The 23937-nt window shown below is 42.4% G+C and overlaps 1 protein-coding gene across 3 annotated transcripts; it reads right to left on the reverse strand.

Annotated features, from left to right (window-relative positions):
- Positions 1-3640: 3640 nt before the first annotated feature.
- On the reverse strand, positions 3641-22335 carry LOC125426894 (MLX-interacting protein-like). Of its 3 annotated transcripts, XM_048485723.1 has the most exons (17): positions 21645-22335; positions 17869-17975; positions 16809-16891; positions 16609-16719; positions 16189-16230; positions 15266-15422; positions 14650-14745; positions 11407-11444; positions 10712-11171; positions 9241-9284; positions 9048-9147; positions 8789-8862; positions 8406-8522; positions 8171-8298; positions 7551-7674; positions 7241-7370; positions 3641-6810 (listed from the first exon to the last, which is right to left on the reverse strand). In XM_048485723.1, exons 1-17 carry the CDS (start codon positions 22019-22021, stop codon positions 6605-6607), a joined length of 2394 nt encoding a protein of 797 aa, XP_048341680.1. In that variant the 5' UTR covers positions 22022-22335; the 3' UTR covers positions 3641-6604. The 3 variants fall into 3 exon arrangements, with proteins under 3 accessions (XP_048341680.1, XP_048341678.1, XP_048341677.1); XM_048485721.1 differs by having other exon boundaries at positions 9048-9284; positions 15266-15419; XM_048485720.1 differs by having other exon boundaries at positions 9048-9284.
- Between the last annotated feature and the right edge of the window lie 1602 nt (positions 22336-23937).

Raw genomic sequence — 23937 nt, forward strand, 5'->3', positions numbered from 1 at the left:
CTTGCTGGGTTTAAAGAAGAAAGAGCAGCATGAATAGATCTTGAAGCTATGCTCGAAGTGGTATGGTGTATTCCAAAAAATGCTTCAGTAGAGAAATATGAAAAGGACAAGCATATCCACGTACTACTTATAGCAAAGTTAGTCCATGTGCAAACACTGGGCCACTGTGACTTGACAGACTGTTGATGGGGTGGTTTGCCATTCCCTTCCCCTGTCATCTACACTTTGCCCTTAACAAGTTGGGCACTCATTCTCAGAAGTATGGAATAGGCATGAGCACTGATAGAAAGCATTGATAAATTTCGGGTTCAGATGTTTCCAAATCGATAAAGCCGAATAGAGTAGATATCCATTAAAAAAACCCGAACCTGAAAGGCAGGAGACAGATCCTGCATGTAGGCCTAAAGTACAAGATTGTGCACACATGCATGAAAGATTGTACACATCTCCCCAACCATCCTGTGCCAACCTGAAAGGGGTGGGTGGTCTTGCATACTGAGCTGCTGAGTCCAGCATTCAAGATCGTGACCACGCTTCCCCACCTTTGCTGTCCAAAAGCGCTTTATCAGTTCCCAAGCCCCAGTTTACCAAATAGCCTGGGTTGTTTATCAGCCAATTAAAAACCCGATAAGGTTTTTTTCAGAGATTCAAATTTACCAAATCACCAAGCCTTGTATGGAATGAGTCAACATTGAGCTGGCTATCTGAAACCAACTCCCGTCAGGGTCAAACTCAAGTTGTGAGCAGGGCTTTGACTGCAGTGCTGCAGTTTGCCCTTCGGCGCCACAGGACTCAAGTATGTACCACTAGGCTTAGTTTTATTATATATATTATCAAACAGTAGTTCTCTAGCAAACTGGGGGGGCGGGGGCTGGTTATTAATAACAAAAACACACATAGCACACATCCACAAAACCATACTTTTGTCAAAATCCCTCAAGTCATATTCAGACTCTTAAACCTTAGTCCCCACCTCCTTGCTAAGCCCTTTGCCCCAGAAAACTGCTTGTTTCTCAGTACCACCATCTTTGAAATATACACAGCCATATTATTCCAAATTTCATTTTCCTCAAACTCAGTCTTTAATGTAGGCTGTAAAGCTGGTAAATTGCAAATTTCTTTGTCTTTGTGTTTCCGAACATCTACACTACTCATTTCAGTGGGAGAGGCAGATGTTCAAGCGTGTGGAAGCAGTCATTACTAGATCTGTCCCTTAGTTCTGTTTTTCTGAAAGTAGTTCCGGAATTTGTACGGAGTACGGTAGAATTTTGCCAAGGCCCACAATGGGACTGAGAAATCATTGTGCCTTATATTGACAGATTTGATCATATAGTTTTTCGCACTCCACTGTATCTTACTCCTTTGTTCCCATTCTTCACTTAAAGGTGGAGGTGCCATGGTTAAATTAAAACACATGGAAAGGTGAGGGAGAACTCTTACACACATGCATAGATATTAAATGTGTCTGTCATAATACTTGGTATGAGCTTTTTCAGTCTACTTTCCCGCACAACTCTACTTGGAACACCGAGAACTCAGCTGAGAAGCAGCTGGTAAGACCTGTACTTATGGAAGCTCCATAAAAGCTAAGACTCACTACATGTAAACCATATCATACAACTGTTCATTCATCCACAATTTCATTTTTCAATGGTTAATTGCTACCAGAGGAATGCTCTTGGGAGTATATGTACCAGTTATTTCCTCGCAGTGAGCAGGTTATTTCATTAATGCATATGAAGGTATCTTGGAATGTAAATGCTACAAATCTTTTTAAAAGCATTTTATAAAAGGGAACAGGGTTATTTTAATGTTTGTGAAAAATATCAATTTTTGGCACGTATTTCAATTACGTTGTTTTAAAATTTTTGTAATCCTCTGAGTCTCGGCAAGAAGGGTGGTCATTAAATGAAACAAGTAAAAAGTAACAATAAATGAAATGAACCCACCTGTCCACTCACTAAAGTCATAATCAAGGATGATTTGTATCAGTACAATCTGAAACCTAAGATTGAACTCATTAAAGGGTTTCATCCAAATCACATCTGAATTTCAACCCAGCTTCCTATACTCGCATCACTTGATAAACTTGGAATGAATAACAACTTCCAAAATCTATTTTGCTTTCCTGCTGTTTTTCACAATGATATACCTAACATTAGCAGGTATTTCCTGGATGACTCAGGCTAGCTAGCCTGATCTTCTCACATCTCAGAAACTAAGCATGGTGAGCTCTGGTTAGTAATTGGATAGGAGCAGTGGTGGGATTCGGCAGGTTTGCACCACTTTGGCAGAACCGGTTGTTAAAATGGTGCTTGTAAACAACCAGCTGTTAAATTGTTTGAATCCCACCACCAGAACTGGTCGTTAAATTATTTGAATCCCACCTCTGGATGGGAGACCAAGAAAAACCAAGGTCTCTATGCAGAGAAAGGCAATAGCAAACCACCTCTGTCTCTTGCCTTGAAAATCCCGCAGGATCGCCATAAGTCGGCTGTGACTTTCCAGTACTTCACATACACATACTTCCAGGGTATTCTCTTCTTTGTGTATCCTAACAGATTCTGATTAGTAGCAGTGATCAGGAAATCTTCCTGCTTTCCAGCACATAAGCAGTTCTCCCTCTGCAGAACAGGCATACCCATCTGCTTGCGTTTGCTGCTTTCTTTACTAGGAGTTCAGAACACAGCCAATAGTTATGCAATTGTGACTGTGTGCTGTGCTTATAAATGGCTAGCACACATGCCAATCGCCATGTTTTTTGCTGCATGCATTGTCTGCCACTTAACAAATTACAAATCTAATCAAGTCAGCAAGTCACAGGACTTCCTCTGGTCTCTGTGTTATAGTGATATATATGTAAAACACTCCATGAAGAACAAATAAGATTATGGATATCCACTAGGGGTGTTCGCATAAAACTGAGAACTGCATAGATTTACATATTCAAGCATTAGCTAGCAAATCAAAGTGACATCTACACTTTATTATTGAGCAGCAAAGCCCAATGAAGATTAGGAAAGGGTGGCTTCCTAAAACAATGTATACTGATCAAGTATTCACATGCCACATAAGCACAATTATCTGCTTCTTTCAAAATCCCATTGCTCTTTGACTATATAGCTGTTAGCTATGTGTACCTCACTTCCCTCCCCAGTTAAAATGGCACAGATTAAATGATTTCTTATGCTTATTATGGAACATAATAAAAGGTAGAATCATACCTTGCTTCACAGCAGGAAACACAGTTGTTCATACGTCTAATAAAAGACACAGAAATGTTACCATACCTGAATTCCTTTTCTGATCAGTAGCAACATTTTCTCAAGTGCAGGTCTAAGAATAGTTAATCCCTTAAAATAAGAGTATGAAACACAGACTGGCTTAACTCCACACTGAAACATGTTCTGACATAGTGAAGAATTTGCAGTTGATGAGACACAAGAAGTCAAGATCCTATTGTTGGCTTCATACAGGGTACAGCTTTACCACGTAATTTGTACCTCTTAGAAGCATGGAGAGTGCTAGCTTACTAAACCTTAAAGAAGTGGTTGGCACAACCAAGTATGAGAATGTAACTGGCAACAATTAAAACATAGGAATGTCAAAGTCTGGGAGCCAAAAGCCACAAGAGTCATTATTTTGTATAATCAGTACAAAAATTGTATTTGTTTAAAACCTGCAAGAGCTGCAATACAAAATAAAAATCTCTGAATACATTCTTTTTAGAAAAGGAAAGTTGATGGCAGTGTATATAAATCAGCAGTTAAGGTCAGTATAGGACAGGAAAAGGAAGACTGGAAGGATTAATTCAGTATCGGTGAACAACTGATAAAAACTTATTCAAACATATTTTGGAAAACAGAATTACAAATTACAAAAGTGTAAAACGAAAAAGAAACAAGGGAGAGCCCAAAATGTTCCTAAAAATTATTTTAAGTAGGAAAAATCCACGAATATTCAGATGGGCCCATTTCAGCTGAACTTAGACAACTGGGGAAAATCCCACAGGACTGGAAGCTAAAGTGCCATCAATAATTACTGCCAGGGTGGGCAACATGTGGCTCGCCACGTTTTGTCTTGCAGCAAAACTTCCCCATTGCTGGAAGCCTTTTAAACAGCAAACAGACCAGCTGTGTCATACATGGCTACTAACAATATGTATGGATATGATGCTATCTTTGGCTGAAGCAAAATTCTAAAAATAGCAGCAGCATCACCTCCATACATGAACAAAGGGAACACAAATGAGTAGAACTAGCTGATATCCCAACAAGGACAGCTCTCTTATCAGGTCTCAAACAGACAGGAACATCTGGATTTGCAGTAGGTTTTAGTATATCAGTGCCTTCCAAGGGCATCAGTATGTTATACATTCCTGGCTTGAAGAGGATGTGATAAATGTAGGTTGGTCACTCCACCTTTAAATTCCAACCCTTGATAATGGATAACTAATGGTGGATGTTCTTGTACCTATATTACTATGCACAAATAACAAAACACCACAAAAAATCAGTTGATGATCTGAATGACATCAATTAATCTACACAGCTTTCTGAAGAGATGGTTTTCTCCATACACTGTGTAAGCAATGCGACTATGTGTCTGCGAACAACAAGAATGCCTATATATACAGGCAAGTGGAGTTTCACATCACTCTACAAAGAAAGGCAACGTCTTCAAAAGATATGAAGGTGGCTTGCTTTAAGGTGGCATTTTTGTACCAAAGTCTGAATGAAAAGCAGGGATTATTAGATTTCCCCAGCTTCATTCCATTTCAGGTTTACTCCAAAGATCCTCTGTTGGAAATTCACAAACTTTGAGAAGAATCCCAGGAAGAGGGAATGCGTTAGTCCTTCTGTCAATCCCCCCGCCCCGCCCCCACACACACACATACCACTTCAGTGGCTATCGGGGGGCGTCCTTTCAGGTACCATGGGTGCACACTTCCACAATTTAGCAACTGCAAGAAAAGTGCATCCATAACTTTGTTAAGTTCTCTAGGGCCTGCCAGACCTCAGGAAAAAACATTTATTGGAAGTCCTTAGACAAGCATTTTTGCTACTAAGGGATCTCCAGATAAAGCATAGCTAACGATTCAATGAGATCCCCTAAGAATGCAAGAGTAGTACTGCTGGGTCAGACCAGTATTCTATCTAGTCAGCATCTTGCTTCACACATTTGCCAAACAGTCACTCTGGAAGACTAACAAAAGGGTAAAAAGGCCAAGGGCTTCCCCAAAAACTGGTATTCAAGAGGTTTACTGCCTATGAATTTTGAGGCTCCCTTTAATCACTATGGCTAGTAGCCACTGAATGAATTTGTCTAACCCCGGTTAAAGCCAGGTAATCAATATGTCCCATTACAATGAATTCCACAATGGAATTACTCATTGAGTAAAACAGTACTTAAGTTTACCCATCCTGAAAATATTGTCCATCAACCTCTTTGAGTACCCCATGGAAAAGAAAAAGTTCTCTCTACCTACTAATAAACAGTGAGAAACAGTGTGGTAGGCTCTTTTGGTTCTATCAGTTATCAACTCAATAAAACTCTAGTCTAGGAATTCAGGATAATCCAAGCTCTAGATCTGCAATCATTTATGCAAGTGATACAGGTATGCAGTGTTTTATTTTTAAAAAGCAGCTGAAGGAACAGAGTTTGAAGCTGTAAAGTTGGGGAACAGTAGCTATATGTAATATTGAAGACCTAGCTTGTCAGTTCAGTGGTGGCGAACCTATGGCACTCCAGATGTTCATGGACTACAATTCCCACCAGGCCATGCTGGCAGGGGCTGATGGGAATTGTAGTCCATGAACATCTGGAGTGCCATAGGTTTGCCACCACGGTTCTAGGTAGTCCTATTTTACAAATGTACTGCCCATGTTTTTCAGGCTTTTAATTTCAGCCCCCTGGAAGCGGAGACTTTCAAAATGGTGAATTCTGTGCAAGAAACAAGATTCCATCCTGTAGAAATCCAGTAGACATACAGAATAAAAAAACCACAGCCCTATAATTACTATTAGAATGTAAGGTGTCACTGGACGTCTGTTTTATTTTGTTTTACATAAAGTTTCTGACCTGGAGTGAAAGATGGGGAAAACCATTATTTGTGTCTAGAAGTGTGCCCATGGATTTACATATTTGCATAGGTAAACTTTGCTACCAGTATACAGCACATGGGATTTGCAAGCTTATTGCAAAGTAATAACCTTAACAGGAACTGTTGGCTACAACATTCAGATTTACTGAGGAACAGAGCACTGAGTCATACAAATCCCTGGGTAACCCTGAAAAAATAAAGTCCAGGGGCAATTTAAAGACACTGAGAGGCTCTATTCAAATAACATCATTGCCCTCTGGTGGGAAAAATGAAAAAATGGAAACCACACCAACCTCTTTGGTAGCTTACTTCCTGAGTTCCGGAGGACTGAAATGTGGTCTGGCATCCCCTCAGGGAATTTAGTGGGACTGATAACTTTGAGCCTTGTTTTGTGACTCTGCAACCCCCACTGGAGGTTTTAAGTCTACTTTTTGTTGTGTCAAAGAGGGAGTTAGGTGGCCAGCACCAACTGAACCCTCACCCCCTACCTAGTCCCAGAAGCTAGTGCTCCGCTTTGCATGACAGAGGGATTCCTGAGTTAGAGTTCTGGCTACTGGCATTCTTGGAAGTCTCAGGGGCTGCATAAGGCTGTATAACAGGAACCAGTGGAGGACAAGAGATGGCCCGCAGAGCTTGTTCAGGCAGCTGGGCTGGCTGCGTCAGTATGGATGTAATCTTGCTAAGCTGCAGGAGCGAGCCGGAGATAGCTGCATGGAAAGAGAGAAAAGAGGATATTGGTTAATCCTGAGCATACATCCGGAAGAGAGAACCTGTTTTGAGAATGTGTTGCAAACTCAAAAATGTTAATATAGCCTAGCATTCCAGTGCCACTAGTACTGTGGCCCTTCCTGGGACCTCAGGAGCGTTGGATGCAAGGCAGGGAAAGCAATAAAGGGTTCAAGCACTGGGAAATGACAGGGCTGATCAAGAGACTGAGAGTCAAGAATTCTGAATTCTTTTCAGCTGGAACACAGGCATGTTGCAATGGTGGCTCTCTCTTTCAATTCCTCATTTATCAACAGGTGACACACAGGACACCTACACTTAAAGTGACAGACTGTACAAAAGCCATTTCTTAAAATATTGCAGTTGAAAAGCACGTCTGAACAGAAAGAGGGAAAAGTCCTTAAAGCATACCAGGGCGCAAGATGGGCAGGGTACAGTGTTGCTCCAACCAACTCAACACCGACTGGCAGAAGTCCTTGATGCTGCCTGTGCCCACTGTCCTGGTGTAGCTCTCAAACAGTGGCTTGATTACCACACTAAACTGCAGATAGAAAAGTGTTAAGGAGTCTACACAGCCATGTCTCCCACTCCATACCCTATTTTAAGGACTCACCAGGACATTTTTGCAGTATCAAGCCTTGCAACCCCACCATTTACTCTTTGCTGCACCCTAACAATCCCATCCTGCTTAAGTGCTCTGCCCCCAGCTGTTGGTAGATACAAGCCAGAAGCGCCAGTCCTGTGAGGTGCGCAGGCGCACATAATCTTCGTAGAGCTGAGAAGGCTGATCTGATTGTGGTGCTAATACAGGAACTCCACTGGGTGGAAGCTGACGCTGGAACTCACTGCGGGGGGAAAAACAGGACAGGCATAACCCATTCTCATTCTATGGCTCATTCCGCACATGCAGAATAATGCACTTTCAAACTGCTTTCAGTGCTCTTTGAAGCTGTGCGGAATAGCAAAATCCACTTGCAAACAGTTGTGAAAGTGGTTTGAAAACGCATTATTTTGTGTGTGCAGAAGGGGCCTATGACAACCCTTGGCCCCTAAGACCACAGGACTGGTTCCAGGGTTTTTTTGGGAGGGGCAGGCACAGAATCTCTGGAGACTCCCTCTTCCCTGGCACTCACACACCTGCTCCCTCCCTGATCCACTGCTTGCCCACTGCCCCCTTCCCCACTTGACCACCTGCTGCCCGCTCTCCATTTGTGCACTTGCCACTGCTGCTTGCATCCCTTTGCTCACAGGGGAACAACAGCAGACCCAGCAGGTGGCCAAGAACCCTGGCAGCTCTCCCATTTTGGGATGCTGGCCCTGACAGACCACTCCACAACTCACTCAATGGCTGTGCTCAGCTCTTCGACTTCACTGCGCAATCTTTCCACTGTTGCCCGAGCCTGTCGATGCTCCTGCTGCAGCCTCCCCACATATGTCACGCTCTTCTGCAGAAGCACCGCTTTGCTAAGCTGGGGGCAGAATAGATATGTAAGAGGGGTCAGAAGTGCAAGGAGGCAATAGGAATAGGCCTGGCACAGCGACAGAGCCAATGGCAAGCAAAGAGGGGAATGTGTACCTTTGTGCTCCTCTGATCAGATCCTGGCAGCACCAGACTGGCAAGAGTGTCAAACCCAGAGCTGATGACCATACGCCGGGTATAGTCCGAAGAGGCAAATGTGGATCTTCGGCTTCGCTGCAATTGCCAATGAAGTCACAGGGTTTCAGACACCAACCAAATGCCTAGCTACCCATCTGATCCATTTGCTCCCATCTATTAAACATAGTCTAGACCAGAGGTCTGCAACCTGCGGCCCTCCAGATGGTCATGGACTACAAATCCCACCAGCCCCTGCTGGCATGGCCAATTGGCCATGCTGGCAGAAGCTGATGGGAATTGTAGTCCATGAACATCTGGAGAGCCACAGATTGCAGACCCCTGGTCTAGACATTCCCCATTACCTTGGCAGTGCACCGCCTGGATATTTCCGGTGGATTGTGGACACCCTTGTTCTCAGTCTCCTTGGCTTTGGAGCCTGAAAAGAAAGCCAACAATATTGGGAGAGGAAGACTCTCCTTAAAGAACCATTCCTCTTGGCCTGGAATCGAGTGAGGGTGGATGAGATATTTCCAAGAAATATCGACAAATCGAGTGAGGGTGGATGAGATATTTCCAAGAAAGGAGACTAAACAACCTCACAACACTCCCTAGCCTGCTCACCAACATCAGGAGAGGCTGTACCAGCAACAGGTGGCGACCTCTCTGTTCCAGAGGCTGAGCTCAACATGACATTAGCAGGGAGGTCTGGGGTGCCACAAACCTGTGGAAGAGGGTAAAATATGGTTATGAAAGGAGCCAGATAAGAATACGGAAAACAATTGTGTGTGTAGATGGCAGAAGAGAGTTTTCTCACTTGTGTAGAGTTCATGACTGGAGTGAGGGGAAGTGAGGTTGGACCTGAGGATTTAAAAAAAATTGCTTTCTGAACCTCTGTGGTTTCACTGTGTGCAATACAAAGCCTGGTTCCTAAAGACACATGCCAGGCAACTAACAAGTTCTGATCTAGCTGCATTTTGATAAACTACTAGATTCTGAGATTCAGCAGAACTACTTGGAAGTTACTTCAACCAAGAAATCTTCCCTGCTCTTCAACACAAAATTGTCCCAAATAACTGAAAATATAGCCCAAGCCACAAGTCTCTAGTGAAATCAGTGGCATCGTACCTAATACAGCAATTAATGAACATCCCTGACTCAGAGATATACAGATCTCTTCTAACATGTATCCACAATGTCTAGCTTCTTCACATGTAAAAGCTTCTCCTAAAATTCCTGCATGCATCACTCTGGTCCAACCTGGCAACCACTCCACTGTCCACTTACCATTACTGGGCTTCTGCACCTTTGATAGATAGTACAGAAAGGGGCTAGAGAACAAAGCTCTAGAGATCGTTTCAATGGGTAGCTAGGTGAGTCTGCAACAGTTAGATTCAAGTCCAGCAGCATCCTTAGAGACCAAGAAGATTTTCAGGGTAGAAACTTTTGAAAGTCACAACTTCCTTCTGGAGCTATATCTTCTAATTTCATAATGCCTCTATGTTAAAAGAAGCTATACCTACAGATTTGCTCTTCAACTAAGAACAGCTTGTTCTGTATGGCTTCTGATCATCCTGAGATTGTGTCTTGAATTAACAAACGAACAATATAATTTTTTAAAATGTAAAAGGTTATTTAGAAAAAAAATAAACTTTGCCTCCCAACAAGTTTTTTTCTCTCTTCATCCAGTGTTTACCTATAGTACATTTGGAACAACATTCACATTCCTGGTTAGGTTTTATCAAGATAGTTCCATTTGCCAGGAAAGCTAGGACAGTGGTCTTTTTCTCTATAAATAGAACCTAAATCTGCAAGTAATGTAGACTTTGCAATTCAGCGCATGAAAGGTCAAGCCACAAATAATGTTCAAGCTTTACAAATAATTTTATGACTTTAGCTATAAGTACTGGAAAATGCTCTCCCCAGTCAGTGACCATTTTCTATATAGGAAATAGCTTCCATTTTTCTGGATCCATGAGTACAAAATTAAACTCCTTATGAATTCATGAATGTGCTTAAAACCGTCTTTAAAGACATTCTCAAAGTTAAAAAAAACCCCTAAAACATCCCTAATCATCTTAAAGGTTACCAGAGACAAGCTAGTTCAAACAACATTTTGAAATCTGGGGATAAGAAAATCACCCCATCCCAAAAGGACAAAACCATATGAGCCTGCAGGATGTCCAAATCCACAAGGGAAGCCCTACTGCTCCCAAGCCATGCCCTTTCACATCTACATCAGCATACCCCCAATTCAATTGCTCCTCTGAATCCTAGTAGGAACATACCAGATGCAAGCAGGCAGGTGAGGGAGGTACTGGGAAGTACTGTCTTATGACTAGAAGAAGGTGCTGGAGCAATCCATTGTAGCCGTCTGCCCCTTCCACCCTTGGCTGGGGAAGCAGCAGTAGGCACAGCAAAGGTGCCTGTAGATGTGGACAAAGACGACGAGGAGGGCTTTTCTGACCCTGTGTGGGGGATGACTGAGAAGACCACGGTGGTTTGAGGCTGGATATGCAGGATCTGAGGAGTAGGCGGGGAACTAATCCTCACTGGAGAGGTAGGGAAGAGTGGCAGGAATGTCTGCTGTCCATTCATAGGTTGAGGTGGCTCCATGTTCAGGGAGATGGGAATGGGCATGAGAGAGCCTCCAGGTACTGGAAGTTCCTTGAGGTCAGTGGCAATATGTGGCACATCTGCATCACATTGACTCAAGGCAGTAGTAGCATCCGTTAATAGTGTCTGAGTCTGGGGTAGAGAAAAGAGGGGATCAGTCACATACAGTTCTTTAGGCAGGCAAAGCACAGTCCAGGTTTGGATCCACTAGGCATCACTGCACAGACACAGTTGCAACATTGTGCAGCATTTTGTGATGCCAGTTCAGACTCCAAATCTGGCACTGATCACTACCTGCAGCATGTACCAAAGACTGGAGAAGTCCAAGAGTTGGGACACTGGCATTAGGTAAACTGCTGTTCTTTACCTGCACTGTTGGATGAGGACGACAGGAAGTGATAAAATCTGTGAAGAAGAATAAAGCAAAGGTACATAGTTCGAAGAAGTAAAAAAAGCAGGCCTGTCACAACAGACAGGGAGACTCTCTTATCCTAGAAATATATCCCTCTTATCCTAGAAATATATCCCCCTTTGAATATAAGGGGAAACCATGAATGGCGATTTTCAGTCAACACCTTCACTAACTGATTTCACTCTCAGCTGCCCTGTCCTATAAGCTTTCACCCCATTCCTTCCATATTTTCCTATGAGAGCGCTAAGCAGAAAATCTGTGAAATCTATACTGTTTTCCTTTGTCTGCAGTAGGAAATTTGCAGCAGAAGCAGATGGGACAATGGGAGGGTAGGGGCAACAAGGCATGATCGTGTCACTCAGGCTGGTCTCAGTTCTAATCATTGACTGTAATCCACTTGGCTGCAACCTGCATGTATAAAAGAATCTGTGCATCAGAGAATGTGCAGAATGCCTTTTCCTTACCAATGAAAAAAACACTATCAAGCCCATATCCTCGCCTCTCTCAAAATCAGGGATCAAGGCCAAAGAACTAATGGGCCATAATGTTCAAGCAGTTTTAACCATAGAAAACATGTGCAGAACTTCAATTCAAAATTCCAAAGTCAAGAGAGACCATAATAGCACTGCAATGTGAAGCCCCATTCACTACAGGGAAAAAAAGATATTTGAGAAGATCTGGTCTAAGGTTGAACCCTGACCTGAATGCCAAGACTACCAATATGTATAAATAGTATTATGGGCACTCATGAACACTCATCACAGAATCTACCTTCCTGCTTGACAGTAGAGGACAAATGACTTGTGGGAAGGAAGAACCTTGGAAATCCTACTTTAGTAACAAAAGCAGTGATAAATACCCATCTTCCCATCCGCCCTTTTCCAGTGCAGTTTCAAATCCTGCCTCCAACAAAATTTCTTGATAAAAAGCAAACTACTTACACCTCAATAGGGCTGATGGCATACCCTGCTACAGATAAAGCTTCACAAACCCCTAAGCCTTGTTTTTACGTTTTAGGTGTTTTTTCAAGTGTGTGCTATAGGAGAATTCCTAACACTACGCTCCTATCTACTAACCTTTGTTAATAATTTTACAAATTAAGAAATCACAAAGAATAAAGTACCCAAAGAAAGCTCAATAAGTATCAGGATATTTCTAAGACCAGGATACTTCTATTCAGATGCATTCACCTATTGACCTTGCTAAAGGATTTTTCAAGCTAGGAGCAGCAGTGGCGTAGGAGGTTAAGAGCTCGTGTATCTAATCTGGAGGAACCGGGTTTGATTCTCCGCTCTGCCACCTGAGCTGTGGAGGCTTATCTGGGGAATTCAGATTAGCCTGTGCACTCCCACACACGCTAGCTGGGTGACCTTGCGCTAGTCACAGCTTCTCGGAGCTCTCTCAGCCCCACCTACCTCACAGGGTGTTTGTTGTGAGGGGAAAAGGGCAAGGAGATTGTCAGCCCCTTTGAGTCTCCTGAAGGACAGAAAGGGGGGATATAAATCCAAACTCCTCGTCCTCCTCCTCTTCTCCTTCTCCTTCTATCTTCATTGTTACTCCCAGGCTACAGACTTTGTGACTCACATACCAGGCTACTCTATTCAGAGGGCCTCACCTTTTGACCTCACAGTATATATACTCCACTTGCTTTCCATTCCTACTATCAGATCCTCTGAAGATACCAGGCACAGATGCAGGCGAAACATCAGGAGAGAATGCTGCTAGAACACGGCCATACAGCCCGGAAACCACACAGCACCTCAATAAATATCACTGGATGGTATTCTCTAATCCTATATTTAACTGTGCCCTTGTTATCCCTGCCATTCCAGGTTAACTGAAATCCTGACCTCTTTTTTAATGTTTCATTTATGAAGGCTTGTTAAAATGATTTGACTGCATTTATTTTTTATTTTGAAAGCTTTCTAGAGTAGATCTCTGGACAGGAAGAATATACATCCTTTAAATAAAGACAGAAGGGAGTGCACATCTCTACTTTATAGTGCTGTCATGCCTTCAGCTAGTTAGAGGCATCTTACAGCACAATCCAGATGTAGGGGGGAACACCACCATGGCCAGAGACAGTGTGGCAAAGACAGTGCTGTGCTGCCTCCAAAGGGGCTTTAAGCGATCCAGGGAGGAGAATTTTTTTAAACCCTACCATCAGAATACCACCATTGAAGAAAAAGGCTTATGCCACGCTTTCGTGTGGTGTAAGTCTGCGGCTGTGGAAGGAGGCGTTCCTGGGCTAGAAGTCCGGTGGAAGCCAAACGGAAGTTGACTCCAGTCCAGGGATGTTTAAAGTGATCACATCTCAATTACACTTTTTCAAGATGCATCTATGGTAACCTTTACACACAAACATATGAACTGCCAAGAAGAGAATTAATTTCACATGCATGTTGACTAATTTCATATATTTCAACTTGTCTGCAGATTGGCAGAGCTCCATCTGGAGAGATAATGTTTGCTCTGTGAGATTTCTGTTCTGACCTCGTGTGAACTACAATCAATGGCAAGCTGGAACAGAGACCCAGTCGGCTCTCTCCGGCTGCATCTTCCAGCCAGAGCTCTGATAATTGCTGATTCTCAAGATCATGAGCCATCCTTTCAGAAAGCACGATGTCTTCACCAGCAGCTTTTGAAAACAAGCTAGATTTTTTAAAAATTCTAAGCCTGGATGACACATCTACCAAATTGATCTCTAGCCTTGAGAGAAACTTCAGCATGCAACATGAATGAGACAATCAAGGGACACTATACTCATTATGGCAGCAAAATGCATTTCCTCATATAATATATTCTTTAGGAAATTGCAGCTTATTAGGCATTACTTGCAGCATGTATCCTTTTAGAATACAAATGGGACACTTCACATGTGCAGAATATGACCATGCACTTAAAATAGAGGCTTGTACCCTACTATTCCTCTCAGCAAAGTCTGTAGCCTTCCTCCAGTCAAAGCAGCCTAATCCATAATAGAAGTGACTATCCTACTGAAGGACAAGCCACCTCTGTTGGAGGAAAGTTCATCAGGATGGAAAAGGCTTCCTGCTGGATAGAATACAAACCACTGTATGCAGCAAACCTAAGAAGTGATACAAAGTGTTTTACGAACAAATATATCCCTGTACGAGCCAAATCATCCAATCACCAAGCTTAATTTAGCCACACAACACAATGAATCTGTTATATTACCTGGAATTGGGTCCAAGGTGTCCATAAACTCCTCTCCAAATATAGGGTGCAGCTGAGTTAAAGTGGGTTGGATCATGTCAGCATTATCTTGGTGGCCTGAAGACACAAGATGGGAAGTCTGATCCAGAGGAAGATATTGCCAGAGAACCAGGCTTCAAATATACATACTATTTATTAATGTATTGTTAAAATATTTCTATCTCACATTTCCTTTTGGATCAAAGCAGCTTACAATAATAATTAAAACATCCCCAACAAAAACATAAGATAAAAAAATGTCCCCAATCCCCCCTTATTAAAAATGCCTGCTGTTCAAATCCTCTCAAATGCCCTGACAAACAGGCAGACCTTCCAGTACAACCTCTTCAGGAAGCCCATTACAATGTTAACATCTGATTAAGACAAGCCATCCTAAAGTAGTAGGATAACCAACAGGTGGCTGCCTGATGACTATAGCTGGCACAAAGGGACTTATGAAAGGTCCTTCCATCTGCATTAAGAGGTGAGGCTCACTGCAAATCTTTGGGACACAACTAAAGACTTAAAAATAGGCCTCTGGGAAAACGATGGCAGAACCAGGAGCTGGATGGACTAGGCAAAAGCAAGGACCTCTCACCAAAACCACGTAGGTTTGAGCCACCATAAAGGTTCCTGCTGGAGAAGATGGTGTCCAGGAGTGCATCCAAATCATGCAAAGGGTCAAGATCCATGGGGCATCCACCAGCCATTTCATTGTACTGCTGGACCCCTGAAACATCAGCAGCTACCTCCTGCTGAAAACAAGAAGAAAAAGCTTTGAACTCTAGAATAACTTTGGGCAAACTCAAACAAATGCCTGTAGAAAAAGTGCTGACCAGCCACCTCTCAATGTGGGTCAGGATTTTGGGTTGCACACACGACTCAGAGAAAAAAAATTGAATAATTTGCTCAATAAACAAAATAACATTTGATATACCCACCTAAGATCAATTGCATGAGGGTAAGCAACATCAGGAAAAAAATAGCTAAAGGTTAAAATAACAATATAAAACACTGGTAGCGTAGCTTTTGTTCTAACAAGCAAAGTGAGAGACAAAAAAGTATTGCTGATAAGAACTGGCCGGCAGAATCTAACAGCTTCGACTTGCCTAAGATAGCAGGCTGAAAAAAAGGTTAAGCTCAGACAAGTAGAGAGAGTAATGAGAGTGAGAATGAGAATGTTGAAGGGCAATTATACAAAACTGCTGGTCAGGTGGCATAAACAGACCAAGAACACTCACAAAGTCAGTTTGGTGCAAAGTCATTGTTTCCATCAGGTGCAAATACTTGAAAGGAATTGTTAAAGTCCTAACTATGGAAGGAAATATCCTACAGCTGGGGTATGATCTTTAGCAAAAGCAGCTACAAACACATTGGGAGAAAGTAAAAAAAGACAATTTCTCCACAATGCCAAATGACAAAAGCCACCCAGCTACTTCAGTTTCAGGTTCCACTAAACAGGAAAGGGGATTCTGTAGGACCCGTATTCAAGAACAAGGCAAAAAAAGTAAAAAACAGTACCTGAATGGGGTCATAAACAGGTTTATCTATCTTCTCTTGGGCCTAAAACAAAACAGACAGGATTATTATAATTAACAAAGACATTAAAAAGTTCTGAAGGTGATGTATTATTGTTCTAAGCAGCGGAAGAGCCATGGCCATCCTTTCCAAAGATACTGGGGGCTCATTCCTTGTAGATGGTTTGTGGGTCAAGAGACTTGGAAAGCGTCAGACAGGACAAAGTAATAGCAACATTAGGCCTTCTCATAACTATCCATTCTAGTCTCCCAAAGTCCTGTATGACAAAAAGAATTTAGAGAAGCCACCAACTTGCAAAGAACTGAATGGGCTTCAACAATCAAGAATCAAAACAGCCTAGGTGTAAAATGGTAAAGAGGGCTGTAAGGAATATAGCACACCTTACTGGGAAAAGGGACTTACCCTGGTATGGAAGAATGTCCTCTGCTTGGGGATGAATGTCCTCCACTTGTGATATTCCCTAATGACAGCTCCAATTTGGCGCTTCCAGTACTTTCCCTCCATAATGACAGCCTTCAAAGTGAGAGGGAAGGAAGGAGTCACAGACCAAGGACACAGACCTGAGTCATGAGCTCTAAGACCCAAGTGTAAGCCTTACTCACCTCAAGTTTACGGTGCTCATCTACATCATTGAACTCCAACGGAGTCACAAAACTGCACACAGGATTTTGTCTCTTCTCCACATCTGTGTCCAGGGTGAGAGAGAGAAAGAATTGTGCAGTTGGATGCAGACTCAAAGAACGATAACTGGTTGGAAAGAACCCCCAAGCTACTCCACTCCCAGTATCCACCCGAGCATTCAGGTTGTGGTTTTTTATTGACTGTATGTTGTTCTATTGGTTTATTTTTGTATTGGTTACTGTATTGGTTTTATCTTTGTACACCACCCAGACCCCTTCGGGGGTGGGCAGTATAACAAATTTAATTAATAAGAATAATAAAGCCATAAACAATTTTAGATGTAACCTAGTCAAAGTGGAGTTTTGCTGGAAATTCATTCTTCTGTATTAAGGGGTCTCCTTTGCTGCAGCAGTCACAGAGATTATTTCCAACATTTTTTTTCCATTTCATTACCTTTATTAGGCATAGGATAAAACAACAATCAGACTGACAATAACAACAATAGAAAAGGTTATTAGGTGGTCAACAGGAGCGCACAGTTGTTGATAAAGAAGAAGAAGAAGAAGAGTTTGGATTTATATCCCCCCTTTCTCTCCTGCAGGAGACTCAAAGGGGCTTACAATCTCCTTGCCCTTCCCCCCTCACAACAAACACCCTGTGAGGTAGGTGGGGCTGAGAGAGCTCCGAGAAGCTGTGACTAGCCTGTCACCTGAAGTTGGCGTGTAGAGTGCACAGGCTAATCTGAATTCCCCAGATAAGCCTCCACAGCTCAGGCGGCAGAGCTGGGAATCAAACCCGGTTCCTCCAGATTAGATACACGAGCTCTTAACCTCCTACGCCACTGCTGCTCCTGTTGCCAAAAATTTGCTACCTCTGCAATTCTTTTAGTGCAGCAGTCATTCAAAAGCAGACGTAGCTTGTCTTGGTCAGAAGTGGCAAGTAATTTCCAACATTACAGGAAAAGAAGTCCCACTTTGAAAATTCTCATAGGAACTATGGGTAAAGCCAAGCCCTTGCATCACCCCGCTCCCGACTACTCACACTGCAGATACCAGGCCCTCCAGATGGCATTATTAAGCCGAATCTTGTCACGTTGCAGCAGTTTCAGCCCCTTGAAGGTTTTCCACTTGGGAGAGACAATTTTCCCACTACAAATAAGAAAGGAAATAATTTTCAGCAAAACTTGGTTTTCAACAGAAAGCTGGATGAAGCAATGAACTGAAGGAAAGCAAGACAGCCCAAAACACATTCAGCAAGACTATCTCTCAAACAGGCCAAGCTGTGAGACAGACATTGTTAATCTTATTCCATGCAAAACAAACAAACAAACAAAAAAGGCACACAGTGGACTAAACGCTGCATTTAAAATAAAGTAAACCAACAAAATATATTCCACAGTTTAGTGTAAATTTATTCAACTGGCATACTTTTAATCTAAAGCTGATATTGAAAGTTCCCCCAAAGTTTCAATTTCAGGGCAAATGTATTGTTTTAAGGGTGGAGAAAGATAGATGTCCGTGTGAGTAGGGCTATAAGTGTAGGAAAGCACAATCAGACACCAAGAGAACAGGACGCTAATTGTTAGGCAAAAACTGTACTCTAATTGTTAGACAAAAACTTTACTCTCTGAATAATATGGACCTCTGTATGAACTCCCTTCCTTCTTATTTTTCTTAAGCATCTTAAAACAAATGATAAAATTTTACAGTATGGGTTTTACATTTTCCTCTATTGGGCTAGGTTATGTGGGCCATGAGTACATTCCCTTCAGTTTAAAAAAATGCATCATCTATACATTGCAATTACTTGTTCCCTTTCAGTCATTTAACTGCACCATCAGAAATCATTTGCCATCCAGAGATCTAGCCTGGAAGATACACTTTATTGGTAATTACAAAGACCAACAATGTCTCGGAATACAAACTGATTGCAGTCTGTCAGAACAAAATAAAACAAAACAACAATTTATTGATACTTTAAACACTCACAACATTTATTTCCATATTAGCTTTTGTGATGGTGCTCATACTGAAATAAATGTTGTTGGCCCTTAAGGTGCTACTAGATTTTTATTTTATTGGAATATAAACAGACACTGGCAGCTGTTGCTCCCTCTCTAGTCTAAAACAATGTTAGTTGCCATCTTTGCCCTTCTAAGGTCCACGTGAATGTACATGGACATCCTGCATGACAATACACATGCCAAGTGTTAGGGAGTGCATTGCAGACTGCTTCCTTGCATTCTGCCCTGTAACTAAACCTGGCAGTAGCTTCACTTGACAGTTTTGTGATAAACAAAAAAGGAAGATATCAGAGTCCTGTGACTTCCCTTTCTCTCAAAAATGGCTTGATCTCTTTGGGGGAGGAAAGGACATTGGAAATGTTCTCTTACTACAAACAAACACCTCAAGTTTTAATCTGGAGCTGGGGAGTGGGGGGCAGGTTTGCCATTCCCAGGTGAAATCTTCTGCCATTCTCTAACTCCCATTGAGCAATTAGAACAATGCAAGTTTTATGATAGCCAACTGCTTGACAATTACATGCAGTTGAAGATACTGCAAGTTTTTTCTGGGCAGAGCCAAAATTTGAGGAGTCTCACCATTTAGAGAAAAATATCAAATACGGATAGCTTGTTCCCTATCATGTGTAAAGGTGATACAAACTATTGTCAAAGGCCTTCACAGCCAGATTCAACTGGTTGTTGTGGGTTTTCCGGGCTGTGTGGTCGTGGTCTGGTAGATCTTGTTCCTAACGTTTTGCCTGCAGCTGTGGCTGGCATCTTCAGAGGTGTATCACAGTGTCCTCTCTGTGATACACCTCTGAAGATGCCAGCTGCAGCTGCAGGCAAAACGTTAGGAACAAGATCTACCAAACCACGGCCACACAGCCTGGAAAACCCACAACAACCAGTTGATACAAAGTGTTTTGCTATAGTGATATGGTTTGGGAAGCAGATGCACAATATGTTGTAATACCTTTTGACTGTGTGGAAATCCTCTAATGAATTAGTTTCAGGATATAACTTTCAAATGAACAAGCTATTACTTAAATCAGACCTCATGCATATTAAATCCAAGTGCTAGAGAAAGAATATTAGTTAAAACAAACATGGATGTTCCATTGTGACAATTTTCATTTCAGTTTTTCCTTGAGATGGAAAGAGGTTTCCAGGACATTTAGTATAAAAGATTAAAAAGTGTGACATTCAGAATAGATTTAAAAACTATCCCATATGCAAATTTACTTCTGCAACCAAGGGTTCAGAAAGTACTTTGCAAAAGAATAGAAACTGGGATTCTCTCTAAGCCTCAGGCTCCCATGCGAAGTATGGTGATAATAGCACTGGCCTACTTTACTACAGAAATTGTGATAATATAGTCCAAACCCTGTCACGAGACATGATAATTTAAAACATTCCAGATAGTTTGTTGTCCAGCCCCTCTTTTAAAAAAATCTCCAACAAAGAAAACTGCACAATCACTCTGGGCTACTTGACCCATTGCTCAACAGCTTCATCAAACTGTTTAAAACAGAAAAAGATACAAACAACCAATTCCAATACTTTACTTTATGGCATGCCTTCATTTTCAACAAGCAGAAACAATAACTAAAACTAGATTATCTGGAAAAAATATAGCTTTCTTTGTCCTAATCATTCAAAGTGTTCACAAGAGTTCATACATGTATGCAAGAACTTCATTTGGAAGAGGCATGGGCAGAAACAGATGACTCTTCATTAACAGCAGTATCTAAAACATAGAATATTGTAAGACTTTATGTAGTCAAAATCACTCTTCTACAAGAAAAGCAGGAACTTACAGAAACAGATACCTCTGTGGACTTTAAACACTTTATTCTCTTGGATGTTTTATTTCTGTAATAATAAGTGGCAAATGCATGCACAAGATGTGGCTTCCCTGCTATTTGAAAAGATGGTTAATATTACAATACACAATAAGAATCCAGCTATAAACTTTCGATCTCTTCCACATAAGGGATCTGACCACAGGGCGAGTGCAGTTTCAAATATAGTGAGGGCAGAATAAATTGATCTGCTGTAAGTAATTGGGTCAGAGATAAGATCTGAACAGCAGGACATGGTAACACGACATAACCTGGTAATAGAATGGTGGTCTTTTTTCCCCCAGGCAAATATATCACAAGTCCAAAGTCTGGGACACTGCCACTCTTGAAAGCAGTTCCTCCATTTCTCAGAGTTGTATTTCTTAGCCTACTAAACCAGGAAGCAGAGAACAGTACAAAGCTACAGAACCAGCCAAAAGTGTAAGCCTGGCTTTATTACCACAGGCTCCTTGTCCAGTCATACCACAATATTCCGCCAACTGTGCAGACGCCATGAAAATGCTACACAACTATCCCTGCTGAGACCATGACATTTATGGATTTAGGTCGCTCCAGGATCGCTTGTGATTTGTAACAGCAAATCTCAAAGATTAAGAAACCAGCTTAAATAAACATACACTGTAGCCAATGTAGACTTTACTCCAGCTTTAGCTAAAGTGCAAGGCAGTTTGGTTAGCGTTGCTTTTATTTAATGGTGCTAGTTACCTAAACGTCTATGGATTTTCTGGCGGGCCAGCTGGTTTTTCTCAGCTTAATAGTTCAATGCGGCCAAAGGCCAGTAAAAGATTCTTCTCAGCAAACGTACAACTGCACTGCACCTGAGCTGCTGGGAGCCATTTGCAAAACACACTTTTTCACTCACTCTCGCCTGTATGTTTGGCTAGCTTGCGTCCACGACCTGGCTGATCTGCCTTCCTGTGACCGTCCCCGCTTTCCTCCCGGCCTCTTCTTACCTGTAGGCAAGCGTCATGCATTCGAAGAGCTTGGTAAGGGAGCTGTCGATGTTGAGGGCCCCGGTGCTTCGCGGCCCGTAACGGTAGATCTGGCACGTGCCCTCGTTCACCATGTCGAAGTCGTAGGTGGTCCCACAGCCCTTCGGCGTCCCACCACCGCTCTCCCCGGCTGCAACCAGCCCAGGGCTGCTCTTTTCCCCTGGCTCCGGAAGTCCTGGAACAACCGGACCACTTGGTCCTAGCACGCCCTCGGGATCGGGGTCAGGCTCGGGCTCGATGTGGGGCTCCGACACCATGAAGTGGCCACTGTGGATGATCTGGGGGCGCGACATCATCACCATCCTAGGCGCCTGCAGGCCCCGTCTCTCCTGGAGCATCGCTAGCGGACCACGGGCAATGCCATCGTCACCATGGCAACAAGACGACGCCACCGCTATGGCGACTGCGACCAGAAGGAGCAGTTTTGATTCCTAAATCGCCGCCTCCGCCATCACGAAAGACCAAACAGAAAGCAGGGTCTTCCTGTCACCGATCCAGCTCCAGACTCCCATAGCAACAAGGAAACGGCTTTCCGCACATGTCCTGCAAGGCATTGTGGTAGTTGTAGTTCTGTTTTCACTTCTTTCCGGCATCCAATCTTCACCGCAGGATGAAGCAGTTGACTCACTTATTAGTAAACCATGAGATGGCGGCGACGCCTCGGGAGTGAGAAAACAGGACTACATGTTCCAAAGTGCATCGCGGCACAATAGTTTCAGGCGCGAGGGATGCCGGCAAATGTAGTTTTTCTTCTAGAGGATCTTTGTTATCGTTATTGGGAAAGAAAGGATGGAATTAAAGGGATATTTCCAGCGCGGAAGTTGTTTGCCAGGTATCACCTAATGAGTTTTTTTGCTTCGAGTTGTCCGTTTTTTCTTCTGTATGTTAATTTTGTATTGGAGTGTAAAAATCTTGTTCACTCATACCTTGATGTCTTGCACATGTAAATGTGCCATTATAAAAGAGACGTTGTATAATACCTCAAGTGCAGTGATTTTCAATAGAGCCAGAAAACCCCATATATTCTGTGCTGCTCATTGACTGCCGGAAAATCATCAGGCTTGTTTGGGTCAGTTTAGTTCATGACTAAATAATTCATTTTATTAACAGCTTTCCAATATATGATCTCAAAAAGAGCATAACAGATACACCATAGATTGTGCTTAACGGAAAACTGAGCAGCGAGGAAAGCAGGTGACACTTTGTGAAGAACAAAGCCTCACAATCATTAGGAAACGTGTGGATTTGTAAAGGCATCTGATAAAATGGACTTAACCCGCAAGCAAGGCTTACTAGAATAAAACTTGTTAGTCTTTCATTTTAACTGCAACCAGCTAACACAGCCACCATGCTTCCTGAATTGTTGGAAAGTGAACAGATTTTAGCACAATCACTAAACTACAACTATGTTTTACATAATATGTTCCTTGCTGAAAGAGATGATGACAATTAATCTCAAAGAGAGACTTTGGTCTGAAACTGCTGAATAAGAATTTATTGATAGGTTTAATTAATGAGGATTTAAATATACATAATAATGTTCAGCTAGCACTAGGATCTAGGGTACCTAGCAACCCAATTGATCTTGAAGATCTGGAATGAGAGTTACTCTCTAGACCACATAGACCAGTTCTTTGGAAGGTGAACTCTATAGCATTTCACCCCACAGAAGTCCCTACAATCATTAAACCCAGCCCTCCCTACTATCCACCCCCAAATCTCCAGGAATGTTCTAACCCAGTGCTGTCAATCTTAAGGATTTAACTGGGAAGACTGTTTTGTGATCAATTACAATTGCTGTGAAGAGTCACTATGCTTTTTTTTACACTCTTTGAGATTTGCACAGAAATGTCACAGATTTTCTAACCCAGAGCTGTCAGTCTTGAGGATTTAACTGGGGAGACTGTTTTGTGATCAATTACGATTATCAATTACAAAATGTCACTGGTTGCATTTCATGACCCTTGAATCAACAGTTGCTCCCAGCTTCCTCCTTTGTTGAATCAACAGTTGCTCCCAGTTTCCTCCTTTGATGTGTTAATCTGCAGATTGATGTTGCACTTCATGCATATGATGAAATAGGCTCTAAGCTTATGAAAGCATAGGCGTGGGATTCAAATAATTTAACAACCGGTTCTGGTGGTGGGATTCAAATAATTTAACAACTGGCTGTTTACAAGCACCATTTTAACAACCAGTTCTGCCGAAGTGGTGTGAACCTGCTGAATCCCACCACTGGGCTAAATCTATTAGT

This window comes from Sphaerodactylus townsendi, linkage group LG02 (assembly GCF_021028975.2).
Source record: "Sphaerodactylus townsendi isolate TG3544 linkage group LG02, MPM_Stown_v2.3, whole genome shotgun sequence".
Lineage (NCBI taxonomy): Eukaryota > Metazoa > Chordata > Lepidosauria > Squamata > Sphaerodactylidae > Sphaerodactylus > Sphaerodactylus townsendi.